The sequence below is a fragment of the Meleagris gallopavo genome, chromosome 6 (genome assembly GCF_000146605.3).
Source record: "Meleagris gallopavo isolate NT-WF06-2002-E0010 breed Aviagen turkey brand Nicholas breeding stock chromosome 6, Turkey_5.1, whole genome shotgun sequence".
In the NCBI taxonomy this organism is placed as follows: Eukaryota; Metazoa; Chordata; class Aves; order Galliformes; family Phasianidae; genus Meleagris; species Meleagris gallopavo.
This window is the reverse complement of record NC_015016.2, coordinates 8,410,808-8,436,951: the sequence shown is the minus strand read 5'-3', so window position 1 is coordinate 8,436,951 and position 26,144 is coordinate 8,410,808. Positions and strand designations below refer to the sequence as shown.

General features: G+C 40.8%; 1 protein-coding gene across 5 annotated transcripts in view; it reads left to right on the top strand.

Annotated features, from left to right (window-relative positions):
* The window catches only part of PTPRN2 (protein tyrosine phosphatase receptor type N2), a 561,093-nt gene that overhangs the window by 459,953 nt on the left and 74,996 nt on the right, over window positions 1-26,144 (top strand). For all 5 annotated transcript variants that reach the window (XM_010712395.3, XM_010712396.3, XM_019616265.2 and 2 more), the window contains exon 14: window positions 17,527-17,721. In XM_010712395.3, coding sequence (XP_010710697.1) covers window positions 17,527-17,721 — 195 coding nt within the window. The remainder of the gene's footprint in view (window positions 1-17,526; window positions 17,722-26,144) is intronic.

Here is a 26,144-nt window from a genome sequence, read left to right as displayed (position 1 = left end):
TGCGCTTCATTTCTTCTTCCAGGATTTATATATGTTTTAAAATCTCCCTAGTCAGATCTAGAAGTGTCATTTTCTGTTCAAAATAATAACAGTAAACAAACAAACAAGGAGGCAAAGAAGCCAGGCAGTGCTTTGAGGATGCTGCTCAGTTTTTCAATAGCAGCACTCTTCATACTCTTTGTTCTTGACCTTTGGGCCCAATCCGAACCACCTGACTTCTTCAGCATTTCCATTGGTTTTTCAGGAGAACTGTAGTCGTGAGTGGGAGGAAAACTGTTTTTCCTTAAATACAAAGGTTTCTAAGGGCTTGGCTCCCCTCCCATGGAAGGAGATGGGAATTTTGCCATTGGTCTCAGTGGCAGCCGTAGGAGGCCCAAGTATAGACAGGCAAAATACTTGAGCAGTTTTGCTGCTGCTAAGTAGCGTTTTAGCAACATGAATCACTGGGCCTCATTTTGTGTATAAGAAACTATTCACGTGGATTTGAGGAGAAATAGGACCGAGCCCTGTTTGCATAGTCAGAATTGCCATATGTTGAGCTGTGTTAAAGGGAAGGGTATCTGGTGTGATGCGTGTTTCGGATAACATCAATTAGGTCTCAGAAAAGCAGCAATTATCCTTTTCCTCATCTTCTCTGGTATTCATAGGGCTATAATGCGACCCGTATTCACAGAGGGATGAAAAAAAGCAGATAGCTTTGGAAATTGTACCTACTTTGTTCTCTTCTGCATCAGTTAAATGCTTCCCAAGTATCTACTTGGTTAACTCAGTCTGTTTTAAAAATATGAAATATTTCAGCAGCTGCTGCCACTAGACTTTAAAACACGATGCTTCAGTGTGTTGCTGGTTACAGCCTAAGTGACAATTCAGATTTATTTTTTTTAATTTGAAGGAGGGGAAATTGGTCGGTTTGAAAGGGCCTCGTGGCCCACTGTGATTCAGAGGGAACGCTGAAATACTGCGTTAGTTCACATGCTTCTCCAAATGTCAGTGCTTTATATCTTCACATAAACAAGGCTGACCTAAATTTTCAAGATTTAGCAGCAGCATTTTTCATCCTAACCCAGTTCAGCCAGGAGAGTTCACTTGGGGTTTACTCATTCCTTCCTCACCCTGTGAACTTAGCGGAGTTTTTTCCCACAGCTGTTTTCTTTTCCATGTTTTTTATTTATTTATTTTCGGTTCCAGTTTACACAGCGGAATAGCAGATTGGGAAGGAGAAAACACAAATTGTATTGTCAGGGAAACAGCAGGTTGGCTGCTTGGGCTCCTCAGTGCTGAGTGCCAGAGCTGGGAGCCAACCCCAGTGCTGCTGGGACAACGCACATCAGCATTGCTGTGCAAGTGCAGCTCACACGGGGGGCTCTGGTGGAGAAGCAGGCACAGGGGGCACGGGCAGGTTGAAGCAGGCAAATAAAATCTCTGCTGGAAGTGGCTGAGCTGTGAATCTGTTCTGGGGGGGGATTTCCTAAGCAAGCATCTGGCTGCCAAAGTGTTAAATACGGTCTGTGAGACTAACCCCGACTGCAGGGTGACACCGGGAAGGGGAGATACACAGCCGGAACTTCATTTATCTTTGAATCGCTAAACAAACACGAAATTATAGGCTGCTTTAATTAGACTGTGGCTAAGGAGCTTTTCAGAATTAATGGCAGCAGTGTATCTCGTAAAACGCTGCGTTTGCATGAAACACAGCCCGTCCAAAGGCGGAGCGTTTGTGTGTACCTTTTAAACACGTCTCCTGTCCTTTCAAACCACATGTGTAACGTGTAGATAAGTCAGCGGGAGCCTTCGTGGGCGGCTGAAGAGAGGCTCTCTGCCTTCCCCGTGCCCATGCGCACACCTCTGTTCATGTTTGCAGTTGTTGCTCGCGTTGCTTTGATCTCCTTTGAAAAGCAAGTTTAGTATTCTGCGAGCCCCTTCTCTACTCCAGAAGATTAGGGCAGAAGCGTTTTAGGAATTTTCAGCAGAGCCTCTTTGATTCCTTTCACCACACCGAGCAGATTTTCCTCATGCCCTTTGAAGGCTTTGGAGCGTCACCCGGAGAGAATCGGGCGCAGGGACGCGGGGATGGGCTGCGAGTGGGGCTGCCGAGCGCATAGCTCCGTCACCGCACCCATTAGTGAGCAATCTATTAATGTAATGAGTGTCTATTAGCGACTACCGCTATTTAGGAATGCTCTGCTGGATTCAGGGTGATGTATCGGTGAGTCTGGCTGAACCCTGCCTTCTGACCCCTGTGTGCAGAACGCTGGGTTGGGCAAGACGGTAAATCAGCGGATTTTCTATTTCCAGTTGCACAACTTTACTGTGAGCATCATCTTCTGCATCGCTGGTGATGCTCTGTAAAACATTGGCCATAATGGAATTTAAAGGCAGAAGTTAAAATGTGCTGAAGCTGGCTTTGGAGAGCTGTCCTTTAATATTTTATGTCAGTAATGTGCTTTTTAATTTTCCTTGGCCTCAGCCAAAAGAACTTCCTTTAGAAAGCGAGAGGGCAAAGACCAGGCAGTTTACAATGAGATCCTTCTGCAGCTGCCTGAGATATTCAAGGTTACGCGAGCTGTGCAGCGTCAGTGCAGCTGGGTTACATCATCCGCTGGTTTAAAGCTTGTTCCAGTAACGTGACTTGGCAGGCTGATAATTGTGAATTATCTGTTAAATTCTGTATTGTTACTTGTGTTACATTATATATAAATTATATACTCCTTTGTCAATTTCAGTCTTATTAGTTACATGATCCTTCTGGATCCAGAGCCACTAAAAACTTCTCAGTGCTTTGAAAGATTTGATCCTGCTGGTAGTTTTGCAGAGAGATTTTAAGAAAACAGCATTTACAACAGGGATTTTGCTGCTACAAATATTTTTAAAGGCTCCCACTGAAAGAATCCGCTCTCTGCTTAGCCATCATGCCCACTTTGTGTATTTAAATACAGATAATTCACTGCATCTAATATGGTTTTGTCTTTTAAACTCCAGACTGATTTCATAAGCAAACATGCTATTGTAGTGTTAGATGTTAACACCATATAACACCATAATACCATATATCAACTCCTTAGAAAATTGAGTTTTGTGAATTAAATGAAATTTTAAAAAGACAAGTTTGCTGACCTTCTTTGTCAAGTTTTTGGTAATATTGAAGTTAACATCAGGTCCAAGAACAAAGTAAGGTGGGAAATTGGGGCTGGTCAGTGCCCTGCATTAGTGCTCACATCTATGTAAATTGCCTCTAAGGACTCTCACTAAACCTCAGCTATCACTGAGGACAATGAATATTCGATACGTGAGCATTCAGTAAACTTGTCAGTAAGGAATACATTTAGTAAGGATTTTGGATAGATGCAAGTTTTGCCACAAGGCTCAGTGTGTTTTCTTTCGGGAAAACAAAGGACAGAACACACTTCTAATCTTTTCCTTTCTGGTGTACTTATTAAAAGAGAAAAAAATGTTGTGACTATAAAGCAACAGGACTAATTGTTTGCAATAAAACATAAAATGGGAGGTGTACATATTGGAAGAGCTGTTCTTGCCCTTTCAGGCCTCTTTGCTATGTGTTACGTGAGCAATTCTCTTTAATTAATATTTTGTCTTAAGATAGACCCACAGTAACCTGCAAATACTTTGTATGTAATATTGTTACATAAACTAAAAGAGGGGAGATCTAAGTTAGATGTTAGGAAGAAATTTTTTGCTCAGGGGGTGTTGAGGCACTGGCACTGCTGCCCAGAGAAACTGTGGGTGCCCCATCCCTGGGAGTGCTCAAGGCTGGGTTGGATGGGGCCCTGCGCAGCCTGAGCTGGTGGGTGGTAACCCTGCCCATGGCAGGGAGTTGGGATTGGATGATCTTTAAGGTCCCCTCCATCCCAAGCCATTCTGTGATTCTGTGATTATGAAACACTGTAGCAGTTATTTCATTTTTCCAAATGCTCATTCCATAAAGGGGGAGAAGAAGGAGTTGAGAAATGTGTAAGGGTGGCTAGCAGAGAACTTGCCTTATGCTTAAATATTTTGTTGATGTTGGCTGGTGGACAGCCAAAGCAGAATGAGGCAAAACAAGAGGTGTGTAGATGTGGATCTAACTTAGAAACTTATAAAATGGATCTTAAGCTCCTAGAAGTGAGGAGCTCCAGGAAAGCTCTTCCTCTGCATGAGAGGAAAACAGATGCCGTGTGGAGTCAGATTCGAAGGGGGTAACCCTTCACTAGGCTGCAGGATAGGGCCAAGAGGAAGTGGTATCACAGAATCATAGAATAATAGAATGGCTTGAGTTGGAAGGGACCGCAAGGATCGAGTTCAATTTTCCCTGCCACCGACAGAGTTGTCAATCACTACATCAAGTACTAGATCAGATTGCCCAGGACCCCATCCAACCTGGCCTTTAACACCTCCAGGGATGGGACATCCAGAGCTTTTCTGGGCAGCTGTGCCAGCACCTCACTACTCTCTCAGTAAAAAACTTCCCCCTGAAATCTAATCTAAATCTCCATTCCTTTAGTTTAAAACTAAAAATAGTTTCCCATTGTCCTGTCGCTGTCTACCTGTGCAAAAAGTTTATTTCCCTCATGTTTATGAACTCCCTTTAAATATTGGAAGGCCACAGTAGTGTCTCCCCAGAGTCTTCTCTTTTCCAGGCTGAACAAGCCTCAGTTCCGGAGTCTTCTCTTTTCCAGGCTGAACAAGCTCAGTCTTCATAGGAGATGTGGTCCAGCCCTCTGATCATCTTCATGGCCCTCCTCTGGACCCTCTCTAAAAGTTCCACATCTTTCCTGTGGCCATAGACTTGGACTGCAGATGAGGCTTCACAGGGGCAGAGTAGAGAGGGACGATTGCCCCCCTCACCCTCCTAGCCACCCCTCTTCTGATGGAATCCAGGATACCATTGGCCTTCTGGGCCTCAAACACACACTGCTGGCTCATGCTACGTTTTACAGCAACTAGGACCTCTAAGTCCTTCTTAGCAGAGCTACTCTCAGGGAGTTCTCCCAGTATATATACATATCTGGGATTACCTCAACCTTGCACTTTGCTTTGTTGAACCTCATTAGGTTCACCTGAGCCCACCTTTAGAGTTTATCAGGGTCCTTCTGGATGGTGTCCCTTCCATCTACTGTATCAACCATACCTCTCAGATTGGTGTCATCAGCAAACTTGCTGAGGGCACACTCAGTCCCTTCATTTGTGTTACTGATAAAGATGTTAAAGAGTGCCAGACCCAAGACAGACCCCTGAGGGCCACACTTATCACCAGCCTCCACCCGGACACAGAGCTATTGACCACAACCCTCTGCCTGTGACCTTCCAACCAATTCCTTATCCTCCGATCAGTGCACCCTTCTAATCCATATCTCTCCATTTTCGAGATAAGGATGTGTTAGATCAAAGACTTTGCAAAAGTCCAGGTAGATGACATCTGTTGCCTTCCCTTTGTCCACCAATGCTGTCACTCCACTCCATCATAGAAGGCCACTACACTGGTCACACCTTCCCTTGGTGAAGTCACATCAGGCTCTCCCCTTCCTGCACTTGCTTCATTTTCCTTATCCAAAGGGACGGAATGGACTTGGTGTGTTGTAGAGCAAGGACAAAAGTCTGCAAGCAAGAACGTAAGAAAGTGCTAAGAAGAAAAATAGTTAGAGGGGAGAAGAAGATGGTGGTTCATTTTTAATAACTGGGAAACCCGGAATTGCCACCCCAGTGGCCTTTATTAGAAGAAGGCCTGGAGGCACCCTGGACTTATGGGCCCTATCTCACCTAGCAAAAGGACATGGTTGGCAGGGCCCTGGCACCATATCAGGCTGGGTTGCCCAACCTTCTCCCAAACGATTCTCTGTGCACAGTTAGCAAAGGCCAAAGAAAATAAATGTATTCTCTCACTGGGCACCTTTGTGAGTCTTGTGGGCAGCCTGATCAGAGGGCAAATGCTGTTACTGCTGCACTTGTGGTCAGCCTGGTGCCAGTGGAGCTGAGGATGGACTCATGTGGTGGGTCTTCTGACTCTGGTAAGTCCATCCCAAGCTGTGCCTGGGCATGAGAGGAGACAGCGGTAAGCACAACTCTGCTTAATGGGCTGGAGAGCATTTAATCTGCAGTTCCAAGCCATACATTATCTCAGGTGTTCTGATTTCTTTCTGGAATAACGACAGTGTCTACAGTGGTGTTTTTTCTGATGTTATGTAGAGGATATTCAGGCTTGTATTTCCTACGTTCTTCTGCCCTTTTTTCTGTTTTCAGATTTTTTTTTTAATTAATTTATTTATTTATTCGTTTATTTATTTATTTTTAGCAACTCTGCTATCGTGTTTCAGATTTGACACATTTCTCTATTGTACATCCTCTGAACACTCCTCAGCTAACACTGAGATCTGGCTTCCTGAGCCTTTCCTGTTATTCCCACCAAGTACTGTGCTAGAGGGGAAAAAAAATACGTATTTTTGAAAATTTTTAGTTGGGAAGGTTTTTATTTTGCAGAACAAAGCTTGTATCAGAGTCATGTTCCCAGTAAGAGAGTAAAGATTCATTCTGTGTACATAAGCAAGTGCTGTAGGTGTTGCTTGTTGGTTCTTGTAGGACATGTTGCCTGGGAGCAGAAACAGGTTGCAGTGTGTGGTTTGGAGTCTGAAAGGTACAAAACAAGTGTTCTTCCTACTGCCTGTGTTTGTCGTGCACATCAGTCTCACTCGAGGAAGTGAGAATCTTTTGTCCTTTCTGGACTGTGTGCCTGTACTCAGCCTTCAGGAAGGATTTGAAGCCGGTCATTGCCACCTAAGGCTTTTCCCTGATAAAGCCCAGAGATGCTGTGAATGCTCTATCCCTGGAAGTGTTCAAGGCCAGGTTGGATGGGGCCCTGGGCAACCTGGTGTAGTATTGGATATGGAGGTTGGTGGCCCTGCCTGCAGCAGTGGGGTTGGAGCTTGATGATCCTTGAGGTCCCTTCCAACACAAGCCATTCTATGATTTTGTGATTCTATGAAACCTGTATGGACTTGGCTGTTTCATGGGACAGAGAAACAAAAGGAGATGTTACTTCCTCAGCTTCCCCTCTGCCTGCAGCCTGGTTGTGAAGCTCTTGGAGGGAATTGAGTGTTGCAGAGCCAACCATTCTGGGTGGGCTGCGATGGCTTTGCTGGTTTTGCTGTAGTATAAACTGTGAGAGAAGTTTGAGCAGAGCAGAGCCTTCCTGGAATCTTGCTACACAACAGCTGCCATCTTCCCAAAGCCTCAGGTGTGAGACCTATATGCTTCTCAGTTCAAGAGACAGAGATGACTCATCTGACTTCTTCGTGCTGTGATTATTGCTATCACCGTTTCTAAACCCTCAAAGTAGCAGCGGATGTCACTGCAGTGTGGATCACCTTGCAGTGCTGCATATTCCAGTTTAAGTTCCTTTCTTTCAGCATGTAGGTCTGTTTTCACCGCTTGCATTCTTATAAAATAACCAAACAGAGACTGAAGGAGAGAGGCTGTAAAACAGCACCCCTAGAAGTGCAATCTTTCAAAAAAAATAAAATTAGTCTTGGAGGGATGGGAGACAACAGCTTTTGAATTGGAGAAAATCAAATTTAGCATAGGTGGCTTGGCCAAAAGAGAAAATGCATTACGTTTTCTCTAAGCTTTCCTGAGCAATTTCTAGATTTTTTTTTGCAAAAGACACATCAGTGATGTTTTATTGATGTTTGCTTGGGATGCTGCATTTTGAACAAGCAGATATTTTGATCAGGGAAATTGTGTCTTGTTTTTTTTTTATTTAATTGTAACATTTCAGATGGATAAAATGCTATTCATGTTCCATACAGTTTTTGTTTTTCTGTTTTTCCTTTCTAGCTAACATGATGCAGGCTTCCTGATGATTTCTGCTTTTCCTTCTAGGCAGGACTTCTGCTGCTTTGCAGAACTGTGTTCAGAAGTGGTTGTTCTTGTCCTCCAGTATGTAGATACCATTACCATGATAAAACTCACTTTTAGGATCGGGTTTGCGTGCTTACCATAGCTGATTAGAATCACTCCCCTTGCCCACGTTGAATGTCATCTAGCTTGGAGATTCATTCATTTCATGCAGGTGGGAATGCTATTCCTGGCTCAGGCTGGCAGAAATGTATGGTTTTAAGAGAACAGCAGTAGGGTTATAACTATCAACCCTTTCTACTTTCTAGTACTGCTGGTGTGGACATCCCACTAATCTTCAAAAATGTATAGGGGAGAATATATGCAGATGTCAGAGAACTATTGATCTTTCTCACTATGAATAAAAGAGTGAGAGAAAGATGGGAAGGAAAAATTCAGTACGCTGCTGCTCTTCTGACAGTGTGAGTCACCAAACTTTGGGTTTTGCCTTTTTCCATCTTCTCAGTTAGACTTAATTCTGTGGAGGACAAATGCTTGCTATGGGTTGAAGCAGGATGATTTGCTGGGAGAGGTTTCACTGCAGTGGATGATAGCAGGAGAAGCAATGTCATGGAGCTGAATGTAGATTTAGGGGAAAGAATGATCTACGTATGTAAATTCACACTGTATACTGAAATTATGTCATACAGCATCTCTCCTGCTCTGGGGAAACGCTATACATAACAAAATGCGAATGGGAGTGTGTAAAGTCCCCGTGGTGTCACTCCCCAAAGAGAAATAAAGAGCTGCAATTCCTAATTAACCTCACTGGAAAGCTCTTGAATGTGAGGTTAAAGTATGCAGGAGGCTTGCTTACCAATCTGATCCAAATTTGAACTTGGTTTTGAAGGTCTGGTTCAATGCATTGGCTCTCCAGGCAATGTTAACTAATAATTTTGTTTGCTTGTTTGAGGATCTTAGAAGTTAATTAAGAAAAAATCGATGAGTGAGGCTTGAGCGGATGCTGGTCACTCCATCTCAGAAGGAACGCTGCAGAAATAGAGGGAGTGGGGAAAAGGTGACAAGAATGATAAATAGCAGGGAAATGGGTACGAAGAGAGATGGAAAATACAAGTTATTTCTTCTGAAGCAGTAACAAGTGGCAGCGTAGAAAAGTAGGAAGCATGTAAGATGAGGAGCTGAAGAAAAAGTGAAACTCTTACTCTCACTTCTGGATAGCACGAGGCAAAGACATCCAGTGATGTTAAAGACAGGCTAAAATCTTTCGCTGCTGTGGTTGTTTACTCTAGATGTGAGGTCCCCCTGTACCTCTGCACATCAGTACTGAGCTCTGAGTATGACATACTTCTCACTTTTTCCAGTATCTCCTGTAATGGTAATGAAGTGGATATGTAGAAATATTGACCAACAACATTTTTAATCTTTGTAGGCTTTTGCAGTGTGTGATAGAATATCTGTGCTCGGAGATAGTATAGAACTCATATATAATATTTTTTTCAGAGTTTAAGAAGATTTCACTGTACTACCCCATATTGAGCTCCTAATAACCTGTCCTGACTTACTTAACACCACCATGCTTTGTAAATTCCTTATTTTCACCACTGTTTCTTTGTTGGCAAAATTTGCATTTGCTATTCCAAGCAGAGCTGAACAATGAATTCATTTTTATTTTCAGTGGGGAACGAATAGAAAGCAATGACTTTAGTTTTAAGGCAGGAAAGTGTAATGGCTAGCACATTCATCTGTCATGACAGATGATGTTATGGAAAAAAATATCGCTGATGGCCATTCTTGATAAATACTTCCTTCTCCCAGCATCACGTCTGATGTGTATCACTGCCCTTCCACAAAGAAAGGATTTGAGAGTTTTACAAGTTTTTAGGACTTCTTTTTGTATTTGTCTGCTTGGTTTTAGTGACTGTGTTACCATGAATGCAGTTATGCAGACTTTAGGAGAAGCAATAATAATCTCAAGAATGGGATAAAGCAATGTTTTGAGACATAAGGTTGTAGCTGTTTGTTTCTTTCTGAGCTAGAAGAGGATGCTGAGTTCTGCTGATGAGCTGGAGAGTCATTTCTTCCAAAAATGATCTCCCATTCTCAGTCCTGCAGAGCAATAAAACAGTGGACTTCACAGCTTTAATGTGTATTTTTCGTGAGAAGCTACAGCTGGCTTGGGACTGCAGTTTTGCCTGCTTTGGGCCCCAGGCAGCTATAAATGCTGGGAGTGGAAGAGGAAACATTTGTGGCAGTTTTCTCTTCAGGGCTTTGGTGTCTGCTGGAAGCCAGTCCAGCTTGGGGTGTGTGAGGCAAAGTCAAAGCATGAGAGATTTGTACGTGGTTCTGCATGGCCTTGCAGGTTAATTCAGTCACTACTACCATTCATTTGTAAAGCATGCTATGTGGCTGTCCCTGTGCTAGTGGTGTGTTTACTCTGCAAATTCATAGTAAGCTGCAGCTGTGCCCACATCAGCCTATACTGGAGTTGGTTAAAATGGGCAAACTATGGAAAAGATGAAGTTTGATTTACACATGAAGGGTATGGCTGTAGGGCCAGTTGTGCAGATTGCTGTGGATACGGGACTACATGTTTGTAGCTGGGTGCTACATCTCAGTTTCTTAGCAGGGTTGAGGACTGAACTCGGATTCTGTAACATCCTTATTTGCCCTTAACGTGTCTTCCCCTCCCAGTCTTCCATTTACTTGTCATATACTGCATGCAATTACACCTGCAACGTGGGAAATGCAATTCGTACGCCAGATTTGGTTGAAAACACAAGAAAATACATTACTCAGGTGATGTGCAGGTTTTCTTGGTAGGTGAACTAAGCATGGTCTTCAAATTGCCCTGACCCCTGGGAAGCAGCATGATCTTCAAAGAAGCCTGTGCTTTCCTGGTGTGGGTAGCAGAGGAAACCATCCCTTTATTTCAGGGCAGTATTACCCAACCTATACTGCCATCTCCTTCTTGGTGAGCAAAAGGCTTTTTGAACTTCTGAGCTGTCTAGATGTCCACTATGTTGGTGGGAGGCACTGGAAGAGTTAAAATAAGGATATTTCCCTGAACAGTGTTGGGTAATTGGTGTGTTTGGTTGCGTGCATATTCACTCCTGGTAGATTTCTAGAGCTGTGTGGTAGATCATGATGGAATATGGCTTTCTGTTTGTTTGACTTTAGGATAAGACAGTGCAAACGCTTGAATTTAAAGAGAGTTTATGAAACAAATAAATGCAAATGAAGAAAAAGTCATTCTCCATCTGAGGATTACCATGCTTTGCCTTGCTGCCTGGACCCTTCTTTCTTTGTGAATGTGAAGAAAGGGGAGTCATAATTATGTGAATCCCCACCAGGGAATGCTTGGAATGCTAAAAAAAAGTTGAAATTTTTAATGTTGAAGCTCTGATCAAAACTGGAGCCTTGTCAGGAAAATGGGTGTTTGACTAAGAAGCAGCAGCCCTGCCTTTTAGGTCATTTAAAGTAAATTAAAACCTCTACACTGGGCTGCAAATATACAGATGGTGGTGTGCTGTGAGTGTGCAGGTAGTCACAACAACTATCACTCACAGCTGAATGTTGCAGAGCACATTTTTGCTAACAATCAAACATATGCATGTTCTGTTCTAATTGTCCCCACACACACCTCCCCTGCGAGGTCTAGAGAAATATGAAGCAAACGGTGTGGCTATGTAATGATGCATTTGATGCCATGTCAGAAATGGGATCTCTCTAAATATTACTCACAGACATTTTTCCAGTGTTCTCTCTGTTCCTTTCTCGAAGGCAGGCTGATCTCAGTAGTTGCCTTTTCTGGCAGAGGTAGAAAATGTGTGTGTAAATACTTTGCATGTATAAACAGCTCCTTTACTCCTGGACAAAAAGGATGTTAAAATGAAACTAAAGCTTGAAAGTATGTTTCAGTTACTCAAAAATAAATGGTAATAAAGCTGTAATTATCCCCAAAGCTACAAACACAGTAAATAAGTTAAAGTTGAATTTATAACACCTGCAAGCGTATTAAGTATGCAAAAGCAAAACAAAGGCAGCCAAATGACTTTAGCTTCACCCTGTAGTAACACTAAGCAAATTTAGTTAGAGAATAATGATGTTTGTAGTCCTGGATCCATTTGTTAAAAAAAATGAGCTTACTTTATTTTTTTCATCTTTTAAATCTCACTGCATTGTGACTGCAACCATTGCAAAATGGTTAAATCTATGCAGCTCATCCTGTAAATAATGCCTCTGTAATTTAAAGGCTAATATTCACATGTATTAAAACTAAGAAAAGCATTCTTAAAGATCTTTATTTCTCATACTCAGCTTATAAAAGGTAATATTGGAACTAGATGGTCTTTAAGGTCCCTTTCAAACCAAGCCATTCTATGATTCTATGTGTATTCTTAGTTTTCATTATGTATTTTGTTACAAAGTTAGAGCCTAGAGTATTTTACAATTTACCCTAGGCTCTACTTTGTAAAAAAATTTTACATTTTAGGTAGTGTACTTAATTTAAAATTTCTACGAAACAGTTTTGTTTTGCATATAAAATGAATTCTGTGTGATTTCTGTATTTTTGTTGATTTTTGCATATAAAATGATCTCTGTATGTTTGTTACTTGTTTCTGCTAGAATATTTGGCAAGTCAGGTTGAAAGGGCTTTGTGTATGCTCATCTACCAGTTATTGTTAATAAACACTTACTTCTTTGTTTAATGTCACTGCATTTTTGTAGTAATTGTGCTGTGGAAGTTGCTTATTCTTTCTTATGCTGTTTTTAATTCTGAACATAATTGTGCTACACTTCGTTCTGGACTAGGTCAGGTGATTTCCATGTGGATTTGCAAGCAGAAGATTTTGAAAAGAGTGGAAATGTCAGGCCTGTTGCCTTGACTTCCTTTTTGGGATTATTCAAGTCTAGGGCACAGTTAAAAAAATATATAGCTAAATATTATTTTTGTTGATATATTGGAAATAAAAATCTATAATGTGTGGGTGATGTTAGAGAAATGAACATAACATTGAGGTGCATGTTGGCTGTACCCATGTTGGCTGTACTCTTACTGGGATGGTGTTGGCAGGACCTAAAGCTCTGAATACGAGGGGAAAAACTCAGTACTGACCATTACTCAGACATGTTTTAGTATCATGCTCTTCTGTCGTCTTACCCCCACTTCGGAGTGTATACATCAGTTTCTCTCTGAAGCAAATATTTCAATAAAACACATGGAGAGGTATCTGTGGGGTTTGTTTCCGAAGAGGCACAAGTGCCTCCTTGGTTAAGAGGATCTCGTACTAAACCCTCCAGGTTCAGAGACCCCTTCTAAGAAAGCAGTGTGGTATGACTGGCTCTCTATCCGTGAGTTGTTGTCCATTAGTCACAACAAATCTACTGATGCCCTTTTTTTCAATTTGGATAAATTCCATTTGTGCTGTGATGTGATTCATTCACAAGTGGGGATTTGAAAAATCCATTTGTTGTACCTTAGGAAATAATAGTTGTGCTTCTCTGTATCTCTGTGAGGACAACCAAGTGTCAGACTTCAAAACCTCATTGGAAGAGAGCCTTCTTTTTTCTGAGATAGTGTTTATGGTTTGTTTAAGGTTATCAATTATGTCTCAAATAAAAAGCTCTCTACAGATGATCATTGTGCTGTACTTTGGACTCATTTAACTGGACATTATTTACAGAATATTTATCTTGGTTATGGCAGTTTTTTGTCACGCAGCGATATTACTTTTCTATTATATATTGCATGTGACCGCCACATAAGTTTGATAATAAATGTTGGGAAATAAAAAACAGAATAAGTGCCTCAGTATGATAGCAATTCCCATGTGATGGGAAATAATGTCATAAACTTCAAATTACCTTTTAAATAAATGTTTATGTCCAACCCATCCATTAGATCATAGCCCGAAGGGTCAGGAGGATCATTTCTTCATATTTCACTGTATGCATTATGATTGCTTTTTTAGGTGTAAATGATGTTTTTAAATGAAGAATGGCACCCAAACTATACACAAACAAAGGCTAGACGTTACAAAGTCTCAGTGTGGCATAAATAGCCCAAGCCACTCTGCTAAATATAGAAGTGCAGAAGTAAACTGAATTCATTCTTAGCAAATATTTCTAATGGTGCATCTGCTGAGACGATACAGAAATACAGCTGTTTGTTTCATTCATGCTGTTTGAGGCTTTGACGTTTTAGCCAAGTTCTAACTCTAATTATGATTTGGTAGGTGGTAGTTTGCTGAATGCTTAGGAGAGTAAAGATTTTGGAGAACTGGGAAGAGAATACCTGAGTGTGCAGTGAGGTGCACAGATGGCAGGTATCCTATAAATGAGGGTTTTAACCTCCCAGGGCTTTGTGTGCTGGTGATGTGATGACACCTCCCTAAGTGCCCAGGGGTGGGATTTCCCTTCAGGCACCAGGTGTGGAACAGCCCATATTCCCCACGCCTTTCATAGGGCCAGAGCAGCCCACTTTGAGTGTGATGCAAGCCTGAATCCCACATTTAGATATGTATGTACTTTGAGCTGCACCTTCTTAGACCCAGTGTCCTGAAGGAATCCATTTGCACCCTCCAAATGCACTCTGTTTTTGTAGATGGTGATGTAGATGAAGCCTGAAGGCTGAAGAGCATCACTGCTTCATATTTCACTTTATGCTTTATGATTGCTTTTTTTAGGTGTAGCTGATGCTTTTCAATGAAGAATGGCAGCTGAATTATATGCAGAGAAAGGCTAGGCTGTAGATGGAGCTATGCTAGAAAGCCAAAGGGTGTCAGAATGGTCAGGTTTAACAGAGGGTGACTTGGAAGAAGCTGCAGACGTCCGAGGCATGTGGGGAATGGCAGGTTGCTCAGCCTGGGCTGCTGGGAGTGGGGGGAGAAAGGGCTGCCCAGGGCCATTGGACCAATCTGGGGATAAATTAAAACAAAACAAAAAAATCTGTTTGCAGGCAGGGAACGACCCATTGTCTTGAAGATTTAAAACACCGATCAAGAAACTCAGTGGTGATTTTGTGTGACTCTGATTTGACCTTCCTGTTTACATTAAACATTTTTTCTGGCTGTGTACAGTGACATGCTCGCTTTGTTTAACATATTTGACAGTTACAGCAGTTCTGGGAATAATTGTTCTGTTTGTATATACGTCACAAAAGAAACATGTGGATATTTGGGATAAAGTTACTCTTTAAAAAAAGCCTTTTTTGTATTTGTTGTGTTTCTCAACCTTTCCTTCCTTTGTGAGGACCATTAACATGTTAAAATCTGGCTGGAAAACAAAGATTCTCGGTAGCATATTGAATTATTTCTCCAAGATGTTATTTTTACTTGGAAGTTAATCTAATCTAGCACCAGTTGGTTATAATATTATTTCTTTTATCATTAGTATTTGCATAAAAAATGTTACATTAATTTCGTAGAGTTCACTTGTTTTTGATTCTTTTTTGTTAGCAGAGATCTATAATCCTTTCCACAGCAACCACTTGTAAAAGCAGAGGATTATGAATTGGGGCAGGGTATGAGCAGCAGGAACAGATCAACTTAAAAACAAAGATCCTGTTTGAGTACAAATGCTATTGTTAGTAGAGAGTTGGAGTGAATCAAGTGGCAGGATATCTAGCTGAATAAAACAAATTCATATATGCCATGTGCCATGCTAGCCAGAAGACACATCTTAGCAGTTTTGTGATAGACTACATATTTTTATACCTTTACTTATTATAGTTTTGCCTAGTTCAGTCAGCCACTCCCTCTGAGAGTGGCTGGTATCTATTCGAAGAGCTTTCTGGTTTTCTGCAGATGTATTTTTCTGTCTAAAAAGTTTCTGCACTGTTATACTTTTCCCAAAATCTGCTAAAAGCTAGGATTTGAAATTGCACTGCTATAAGCTCATTTGGAGGTTAACAGTAGCTATTTTGGACTATTGTTTTCTTTTCTAATGATGTGTGATCCTTCAGAAAAAGAGATATCTTTTCTTTGTCCTTATGTTAAAAAAAAGTATAATAAAGTCTGGTTTTTTATATATTGGTAGTTTAACTAACTGACTTAATTAACATTAATAAATGTGACTCAATTTCAATTTATTTTTGAGATTTTTTTTCTAATGTTTGGTCTATTAAAATTGGTAAGAAGTCAGTAGAGGTAACAAGTGACAGAAGATGTTCTAGTGGAAGTGAGAGAAAAAAAACCATAAATACTGAATTTTGTAATAATTTGTAAATACTGAAGAATTCTGCATAAGTACCTCTAATGACAAGGCAAGTGGAAGCTTTGGTAGAAGACAGGCAAATAGATGATGATGGAGGCGTCTTTAATCATTGCCACCTTGAGGCAAGAGGAGCCTTCATACAATGGTTTCAGTGGTTTTGTCTGTTTGCATGCTTGCTATTGCATGGATTAGGATCTGTCTTCAATACCCTGAAGTTTGCAAGGTCAAATAAAAACCGTTCTCCTAAAGTTATATTTCTAACTCTTGTATGAAAAATATTTTATTGCGCTTGATATATGGAGATCTTCACATCATTCTACTGATGGCACTTGGGCTGTAACTATATTATCAGTGAATAAGAAAACAGAGGCCACAGCATTTCAACAGTATGAATTCTTCAGACTGTATTATTTTGTTAGCTCGAGGCAAAAAACTGTGCTCTTAGGGCTCATCTGTGCAGAATGAGTAATCCACGACAAATGTGCAGCCACACTGCGCCTGCAATATGCCCAGATCCCATGGACTAGCCAGTCTTGCTGTGCAACACAGGCAGCCAACTGTCTCTCATGGACAATAGGCATATGCTAAAAAATGATAATTTTATTATACTCTCTGAGATTTTACTACAGATAAGTGATTCTAAGAATATTACTACAATCACAGAAGAAGTGTGGGTCTGTTTATCCCACTTAAGTCAGACTTCTATACTGAAAAGAGTTGCTTTTACCAACAGAATTTTCTGTTAGCTGGCCATCATTCTGCATATTCTTTTATGTGAATTCTGTGCACAGATGTGAGTAAAAATACTTACTTGCAGTGCAATCTATTTTGGTGTTTTTACATGGCTTGCATTAGGGTGTGTGATAGCTTAAATTTTCTTTCTTTGCCAAAGCTGCCTAAACAATACAATGACAGATTTCTGTTTTTATTCTTCATTAATGTCAGTCTTCATCCTCTCTGCCCCATGTCAGGGAGGAAGCATTGTGAGTTTGCTGTATTGATGAAGAGAAATGATGCATCTATCAACTAGAATTTATGGTGGAGGGCACATCAATCCTGTTGCCTTGCTAAGTTTGCATATTCAGGGCCGAGTAGTGCTCTCGATTACTCCTGTGCAACCCCATTAACTTCAGTAGGTTACACAGTTCAAAAGTGGCTGTGCTGAAGGTAGGGCAGTGTTAGGGAAAAAGAGAGATCGATTGGAAAAGTCAAGCTCCAGAGTATTATTCTCAAGGTGATGGGTACGTAGTCATAATTAAACTTTTGAAAGGTTCAGATAGACATCATATAGTAATTTCATTGAATATTTAAACTTTGTAGATGCAGAGAACCTCCCCCCCCCAAAAAAAAAAACACCAAAAACAACACTTCCAGCCTGGAAATATATTGTAAATTGTATGTCTCCAGTTGAGTGTATGCTGTATTTATTCCTTAACTGTAGGTTGTTTCTTCCCTCTCTCTCTGCAGGAGCTATGCCGTCAGCGCATGGCCGTGAAGACATCTGATCGCCCAGAGCCCCTGCGTGCCTCCCGAATCAATAGTGTTTCCTCTCAGTTCAGTGATGGGCCCATTCCCAGCCCTTCGGCTCGCAGCAGCACGTCGTCCTGGTGCGAGGAGCCGGTGCAGTCCAACATGGACATCTCCACCGGCCACATGATCTTGGTAAGGCAGTTTTTCTTCAAGGCATGTGAAATGTCATCAGAATGTGAGGTGCCCGCTCAGCTTTTGGTAGGAGTTAACTTATACATGAATGGAGACTGCCTTTTCACGTGTAAAAATATTCCTGAGCCTCCTTGGTAATCTTAGCTTTGTATAATTAAAATAAAGGGATTTTTATTTCCATTTCTTTCTCATTATATTGTTTATTTTTCTCTCTGGGGAATATTTTTTTATCTTGGACATACAAATTGTTTGTGTGCTTGCTTCAAAAAAGATAAGTCGTGCTTTGTCCTTTTGTGTTGTTAATTTATGTTTAACTCCATTTGGACAGCTGAAGAAAATGCTAAATTTCTGATCAGGTTGTTTCTTGTGTGTTGTTATTGTGCGGAGGTATCTGAGCTGAGAATGCAACAGAATATTGCATAGTAATATGGAACAATTTCATTTTCATTACCCCTGGAAAGAGACCTTAATTTTGTTATTTTTATCAGGTTTTCTTCCTTCTAAGCTGGATCTCTTTTATGTTTGAAAGGATACAAATATATTCTCTTAATGGAGACTGATTTGGAAAACTTGGGTTACTTCCAAACTTAGTTTGAGATTAGTATCAGTGTAGGAGATGGACACATGAAAATCCGCCTGTATGCATGGAACAGCTCTAGCAGTCCAAAACAGAGGCCAGTGGTCAGGACTTGCTGCTTGATTCTGTCTTTCACTGCTAAGTGTCTGCTGGGAGAGCTGTGGAGTAATCGCTGGGATTTGTGCTTTATTTTACTTCCTTAAGTATTTGCTGTCTTTGTAGAGTGCATTGAAATTGACTGAGAAGTTGTTAGGTAATGGCAAAGATCATGTTATTCTGTGTTATTTCACTTTCTGTGTTTGATTTGTGCTATTTTTTAGTAGGACTGATTTCAAGTAAGGACCCTTTCCATTTGGTACCATTGCCATGCTTTTGGACACTTCCCTGTTGATTTACTTACGCACCTGTGTGCACCTCTGAAGGCTGATCTGTGGGTTTTTTGAAAAGGAAGTTTGTCTCCATGATGTGATGTTTTGGAGTCATACTTTTTCCATTTCTTTCTCTTTTTCTGGATTTATATTTGAAAGTACTCTTCGTAGACCTTCTCTGAGTTCTTGTAAGCCATCTCACCTAACGGAGAACGGAATGAGGGCAAGCAAAACCCAAAGAGCTAATTTGACCCCAGCCATGTTACTGACCTTCTTCAGCCTTGGTCAGGTCAGCTATAAAACTGAGCAAAAGCAGGACAAGTTTGAAAAACAGACTCTTTATCCCAGAATGTCATCCTGAGTAAACACTTATTCCCTGTCCCTGCAAATATTAAGTTTAACACTGATGTAAACTGCAGTTTAGAAGGGGTTTTCTGCCATGACAGAAAATCGTATGTCACACTTCCTGTTGTCCCACTTTTGCCTAACCGGAGTGAAATTCACTTGATTTTTTCTTTCACAGTTATATAAAATGCTTGAGAAAAAAGGTATTCCAGTTGTCCAGCCTCAAAATAAATCCAAACTCCTGTGGTAGCGTTCCATATTTGTATGGAAGTAAAAGCAAAATTTCCTTTTATATATGGTAAAATGCATTTGATATTTCCAAACCATTCTAATTACTTGATCAAATTCTTTTCCTATTCTGGATATGGGAATTTCTGCAAAATTGCAGGAAAGCTATATGAAAAGAAAAGTCTTTGAATAAACGTTTAAATAGAATCAGATTGCACAAGATCACTGTTATGGTGTTCAGTGTCCATAATACAGTCAGTGCTGTTTAACCCTGAATGAACTCAGACATATGTTAGCTATCTAAGAGCGTGTGTTGTATCTTAGGTGGTGAGGGTTTAAGGAAGGGTAAAAGAAATGCTGTAGTGTCTTGAGAGTACAAACCACACAGAGAGAATAAAAATAGTTAATTTGTGTAGTCTAAACTGGACAAATAAAAGTCAGTGAGTCAGAGAAGTCTGTGTATTTTGCTTTGAAATATGGGATGGGGAAAAATTATTCTTAATGGACACAGATGATACAAATAGGAAAAAAATGTAAGTTAGAGTCAAAAGGATGCATTTAGCTTGGATATCAGGGCAAGCCTAATAGGAGGGTCAGGCAGGCACCGGCTTGTTTACTTAAGGGAGGTAGTTAAACCATAAATTCATGATATGATGAAGGCAAAGCCAGGTTAGGTTTACATGGAAAGATCAGAATCAGGCATTTGCAGTACTAGGGCAGATGATTGGACTTGATCAGAATTACTCCTGTTTTGTGTCACTGTGGGTCATTCTGAAACCAGAGAGCTGGCCCAATTTATGTTTTGTCAAAAATAAATGCAGGTGTCCTTATTTGCCTGAATCTCTCCGCCTGTGGAGAGGTTGTGACTTGATGAACTTCAGCAATAGGAAGACTCTCCGGACAGAGCTCTTCCTGCCTACAAGTTGAGGGGAGTAAAAGGCCCCACTTCACATCTTATAGATCATTCAATGCAAGAATTTTCCCAGTTCTTCCTATTTCCTGCTGCTAGATTCCTCTCAACTTCTGAATTTTTAAAGATATTTTTTATGAAAGATCTCTCAATGCTTGAAAAAGCAACAAGAAATATTAGCAAGGGGCCCAGCAAGGATAGCAAATGCCATCTGCTTTGCAGGGTAAATGCACTTATAGCTCTATAAATGTGTTTTTCAGCTCCACAGTGTGTGGCGATGTAGCAGTTAGCTGAGTTAGGGCTCCTCAGCCTTTATTGTTATAGGTGCCAGGGCCTCCCAAGAGAAAATGAAACAATAGATTACTGTGTAAAGTGGCAGCAGGAAATATTTTATTTTGATTTATAAACAGAATAAATCTTGAATGGAAATAACTTAGAATAAATAAACCTGCAACTGCTAAGTGACTCCACATAGTCCTTTTCTTGCTCACAGGTACCATTGGTCAGAAACGCTACCATAAAGCTTTAATTTGCTGGAAAAGTCTGGTTGTACCTGAAATATTGTCCAAACCTTGAGTTTGTTGGAGTCTCTGGTCGACCACGGCCACGGGTACTTCTTTCTTAGAGGACTGGCTGCTTGTGGTTAGCTGATCACTTGTAGCACTTGAGGTCTGGAGAAACCAGGAATCTGCCCAGCCTGTGTGGCTGTGGGGCAGTTTCCTTAGATAGGCTTAAATCTTTGAGAGTAAAATCTTGCATTTCTGTCACTTTCCTGTTCAGCAAGGGCAATGTCTGTGCACTGCTGACAGTAGCATGAGGCAGTTTGTACTATTGGCAGTAGGAAGTAGGGAGGACTCAGGAGACCCAGAAGGACGGCCATATCAACGTTCCGTGCTTTTTTCCTTTTTCACATTCTTTTTCCTCATATTTGCAGCAGGAGGATGGCCCATATGGCACTTTTTGATTCTATCATCTTTCTGAAAAATACAAGCACTTTGGAAAGTGTAATTAGAGGAGCATGTTTTATGTGGTCATGTTTGTCGCACTGTCTGGCTGGTTTCAGCATGAGCAACAACAAAGAGGTGCCCTCGATTCAGTCACTGTTGTTTTGCAAGGAAATGACTGTCTTCCAGAAGGTCAGAGCAAAGGAAAGGGCAGAAACTGAGAATCAGATTTCCATCCACTTCATTCATACATGCGTACATCCATATCTTAAGTTCCATGAGAAGTCCTACTAAAGTATCAAACTTCCCCCTGTAGTCCCAGAGAAGAACCATAGGGTTTTGGAGGTGTCCAGGAGATACATAGTATAATTTACTGGGATTCCTAACTTTACCTACATTTTAGATACTTGATGAAGTGGTGTTGCTGACTTGAGTCCATAAATTCCCTTTGGAGTTGATGAAGAGAGTGGGTAGCTATGAAAGCCTCCTGAGAATTAAGCGGAGAGGTTTTCTCTTGGGACTTGTGCTGTTCTGCCTGCAGCATCCCACTGATATCATCAACCTCACAGAATCATAGGATGGTTGAGGTCAGATGAGGTCAGAAGGGATTTCTGCATCCTGTCCAACCCTCTTTTCAAACAGGGATGTCTAGAGCATGACTTCTCAGTGTCTCCAAGAAGGAGTATCTCCAACTTAGATGAAGGAATCTCTATTTTTCATACTTAAGCACAAGTTCAGCACATAAATTAGGTAGATTGGATCCCACTTTTGCTTCATACGTTTCCATACTTGTTTGATTAAAATAAATATAACCTTACGAATTTTTATGTAAAGAACTGTGGTGCAAGAAGGGAGTTTATGCTTTTGACAGCATTTTGATGTAATTTTCTGAATACTACATATGAGAGGGAATTTGCAGAAGCAAAAGTGATTTTCTGTGTTTGAGTTGTTGGGTTTTTTTCCTTTAAAAGACACACATGCAAAATTTGAAACATTATACATAAATTAGAGTATCAGAAAATTTCCAAGACCAGTTTTGGTTGTTGTTTAAGCTGGTAGTCTGAGGAGTGTTCTCCCTGAAGATATGAAACTGCTGTATGTATTGGAAAAAATAATGGTTTGTGATAATTCATGCATACTCTGGTATTCAATAGGAGAAGTATTGCTGTGGGGTTGAATGAAACAGTGGGAGCAAATGAGCAAGAGACTGAAATTGAGAGCTTTGCATGAAGGAGGTGTATGTCCACTTGATCCCTTTGCCCTTGCATTATACTTGCTAAACCAAAAGGACCTTCCCCATAGAGAAGCAAGGGATGGCCTGCTATGAGAACTGCTTGTCAAAAGGAAGTTCCCATGGTCTTTGAGCACCATTTGGGGTACAGAGGTGTCTAGGGGACAGAGACCTGCTTCTGGGAAACCAGTCAAACCCAATAACTTGAATTTTGCATGCAGTTTTGTTCTGATGCTGAATCAATGTCAGGTTTCTTCACAGAATCATAGAATCATAGAATGGCCTGGTTGAGAAGGACCACAGTGTTCATCCAGTTCCAACCCCATGCTGTGTGCAGGGTCGCCAACCACGAGACCAGGCTGCCCAGAGCCACATCCAGCCTGGCCTTGAATGCCTCCAGGGATGGGGAATCCACAACCTCCTTGGGCAACCTGTTCCAGTGTGTCACCACCCTCTGTGTGAGTTTCTTGTGAGACATAGAAGGGTGACAAGGAGAGAATAGTTTCCAAGGTTGCAGATGGGGCTTTTTGATAACATTGGTATGTTACAGTTTCTGCATGGTAATTTTTGGATGACTTCAGTATGCCTGGTTTGAAAACGAACTCCATGGGGTAGCTGCTATAGATTTTCTTTGAATTGAATGTGGAGGAGTGTGGAGTTATGTGATAGAAGACACACACCAAGAAAAAAAAAAGTGAATGTTAAATCCTCAACCAAATTTTGTTGAAATTCTGGAGATTTTATTCTTAAAGCTGTGATGAAAGCATGAGCAGAAGGCATCTAAACCCACTTTCCTAAATAGAGAACTTGCAGCATGTGAGGGCTGATAGTACTGTGCCAGATGCAGGCGTACTTTCCACCTTGAGTTTAATCCCAGTGCACTGACAACATTTCCTGAGTGAAGGAGTATAAGGAGCAGTGTGTGAGCATACTGAGCGTACTGCACTGCCAGGAGACGCATGCTGCAGGGTGATTAATGCCAGCAGAGACAAAGGTGAGGAGTGCAGGAAGTGAGAACAGGGTCTTTGTCACAATTACAGTGTTTGATTAGTTAGCGGTTTTGTTGTTTGTTTTATTTTTCCATGTTGTTTTTTCCTCCTACTGCCATTAATTTTTCCGTAGTTCTTCATGAATTCAGAGACTATAGATACTCTGTTTATAAAAGCTTCCGACTGAGAAAACAAACAAAAAATCCTCCCTTGCATGGAAAGGAAGACAAGTCAGTGGCAAAGTTCATCTAGAAGCACGAGCTCCTTACACGTATGTTAAGTGGATCTAAATCCCAATTTATCTTTCAGTTGCACCAATATAAATAGATGTAGGAGTCTCTTGAAATGCAAGTCCCAAGAAAGCTTTGGCCCTAAAGGCCGTTTTATCACAGACAGTCAGATTAGAGGAGCCACATGAGAAAAGGCTGTTGTGCGTATGGCATCACTCAGTGACAAGATAGCCAATATCCCCTAAAGGACATAAATACTGTGGATGAGAAAATCTTTACCCTTCTCCCTGAGTTGTCACATTTTTAGGGACAGGCAGAGTTGGAAGATTTTCTGTTGATGAAATGACATTTATCCTTTCATTTTAGGATGCTTTTTTTTTCTCTCTCTCTCTCTCTGAGTGTTTAAATCATTTGGAAACATTTGCCTCTGTTTGTTTAAAGTCAGGACTTGAGATACAGTAACAAAGAAAGCTTCCAAAAAAGTACAAGAAGTCTTGTTGCTTACAAAAATGGCTCTGCAAATAGAGCCAGAAATCCTATCAACGGATGTACGTACTGCATAGATTTCTTAAATAAAACTCAGAAAATGTGTTCATGAACCAGTTACTATTTTGCATTTTAATTCCTGTTCATGTTCAGTTGCCTCCCTCTTTCTATATTAATCTTGTTGAATACTCCTTAGGAAATAACAACAATTACAATCAACGTTAAATTAGGAAAAACATTCCTCTTGAATACAGATTGATATTAATTTCAGAATCTTTTTTTTTCCCCTCTGAATTTCCCCCTGTTGGTTGTTTTTCCCAAATGCATTCACCATTAGAGTTAACTTGCCAAGTTTCTTTAATGCATCTTGGTCTGTTGTTTGTCCGGAAGGTGTTCAACTCAGCTCCCTGCAAGCTGCTTTGGTTGAACACTTGTAGCTACTTTGTACCTTTCCAAGAATGGCCTTTAGTAGAAAAGATTAAGAAAACGTCTTTGCCAGTAGAGTGGCAATCTTTAAAGTGTTGTATAGGGTGAAATACTTGATGCTTGACTAGCTTATGTGGCTGGGTTCACCTAGTAAAAAGAAAGGATCATTGCCATGGCTGGAACAAAACCTGGTGGCTATCTGCATTTCTTCCTGCATCTCTCAGCTTTTCTCCGTTTCTACTGATGGTTCAAGTATTGTCAAGGCAAGATTATTACCCCTTGTAGCACATACCATAGGAAGAGGTAGGAGGTTGTTTGATGAAAAGCTCTGCTTTTTGTTCCTCCGTATTGAAAACAAGCCATGTCATTGGCTCCTCAGCTGCTTTTGAAAGTTGCACTAGGGGTAGAAAAGGCAGAAACCAGAAATGGACGCTCATCAAGGAGGCTGATAGTTTTTGGTTCTGCTTTTCTCTCTATTTGTGTTTGTAAGTCTGTGATAACACATTGTAGAGATTGAGCAATTAGTGGTATTTTGGATCTAACAAGTAGAAATGCCTAGTTGTAAGGACAAGGGCACTAAAAGTTATTCAGAAGGACTTCTCAGTCAGGATAATGAGATGGTATTACCTGCTGTCGCATATTTCTGAACTGGTAGCAAAGTTCAGATATGGGAGGGAGGTTCAGAATGCAACTGCAACTATGTGGTGCTTATAAAGAGAGGACATGATATTAGCATTGTGTTTTTGCACAAACACACCGATTGCAGTTTAAAATACCCAGGAAATCTCCAGTGATATTTTGGAGAAATTCTTCTCCTTGTGTGCTGTACCAGTGAAAGTGATAGTTAAGACCCTGCTGGCAATGAAGGCACCTTAATCCCTCCACTGATTCAACTAAATCTGTTTATGCTCATCTTCAGGGCAAAATTTAAACAAACAAACAAACAAAAACCATACTTGCTGAAACTTTTCCTGTCATGAGATCTTAATTTGGCACTGTTTTGTGAGTAAGGTATCTGAGTTTGGGTGTTATTTTTAAAATATAACGTGTAGGACACGGGAAAAACACTCCTGTGATGATCAAATTTTGCACATGCACCCACGAAACAGCTGTGGAAAAATTTTTAAATAAGGAGATAAACGTTAAAATAATCTGTGAAGCATGTTTGTGGATGACATAGTATTTGCTGCTTCATAAAGGAGGAGTGTGTTATTTTTTGGTCAAAACCAGATAAAATGGAAGGCTACTACTCTCAAATATTCCATTACCACTAGCATGTCCTTACAAAAGATGCACTTGGGCAATGATTTTCTCTCTTTTGTAAAACTTTTGTTTGTTTGTTTTTTGTTTTGGGCTGGATTAGTGTCTTCACGTATTTTTTCTGCTTGACAGCTTTCTCATGTCTCTCTCACCCTCTTGTCCTAAAGCTGTGTGCTGGTGCACCATGAGGTTTTCCGTCTAGTCAAAAGAAAACAAATAAAGGCTGGGGAATCGTAGAGCCATAGAATGATAGAATGGCTTGGGTTATAAAGAACCACAATGCTCATCTACTTTCAACCCCCTGCTATGTGCAGGGCTGCCAACCACCAGACCAGGCTGCCCAGAGCCACATCCAGCCTGGCCTTGAATGCCTCCAGGTGTAGGACGTCCACAACAGCTAAGAGAGGAGAATTAAGAGTTATTTCTTGT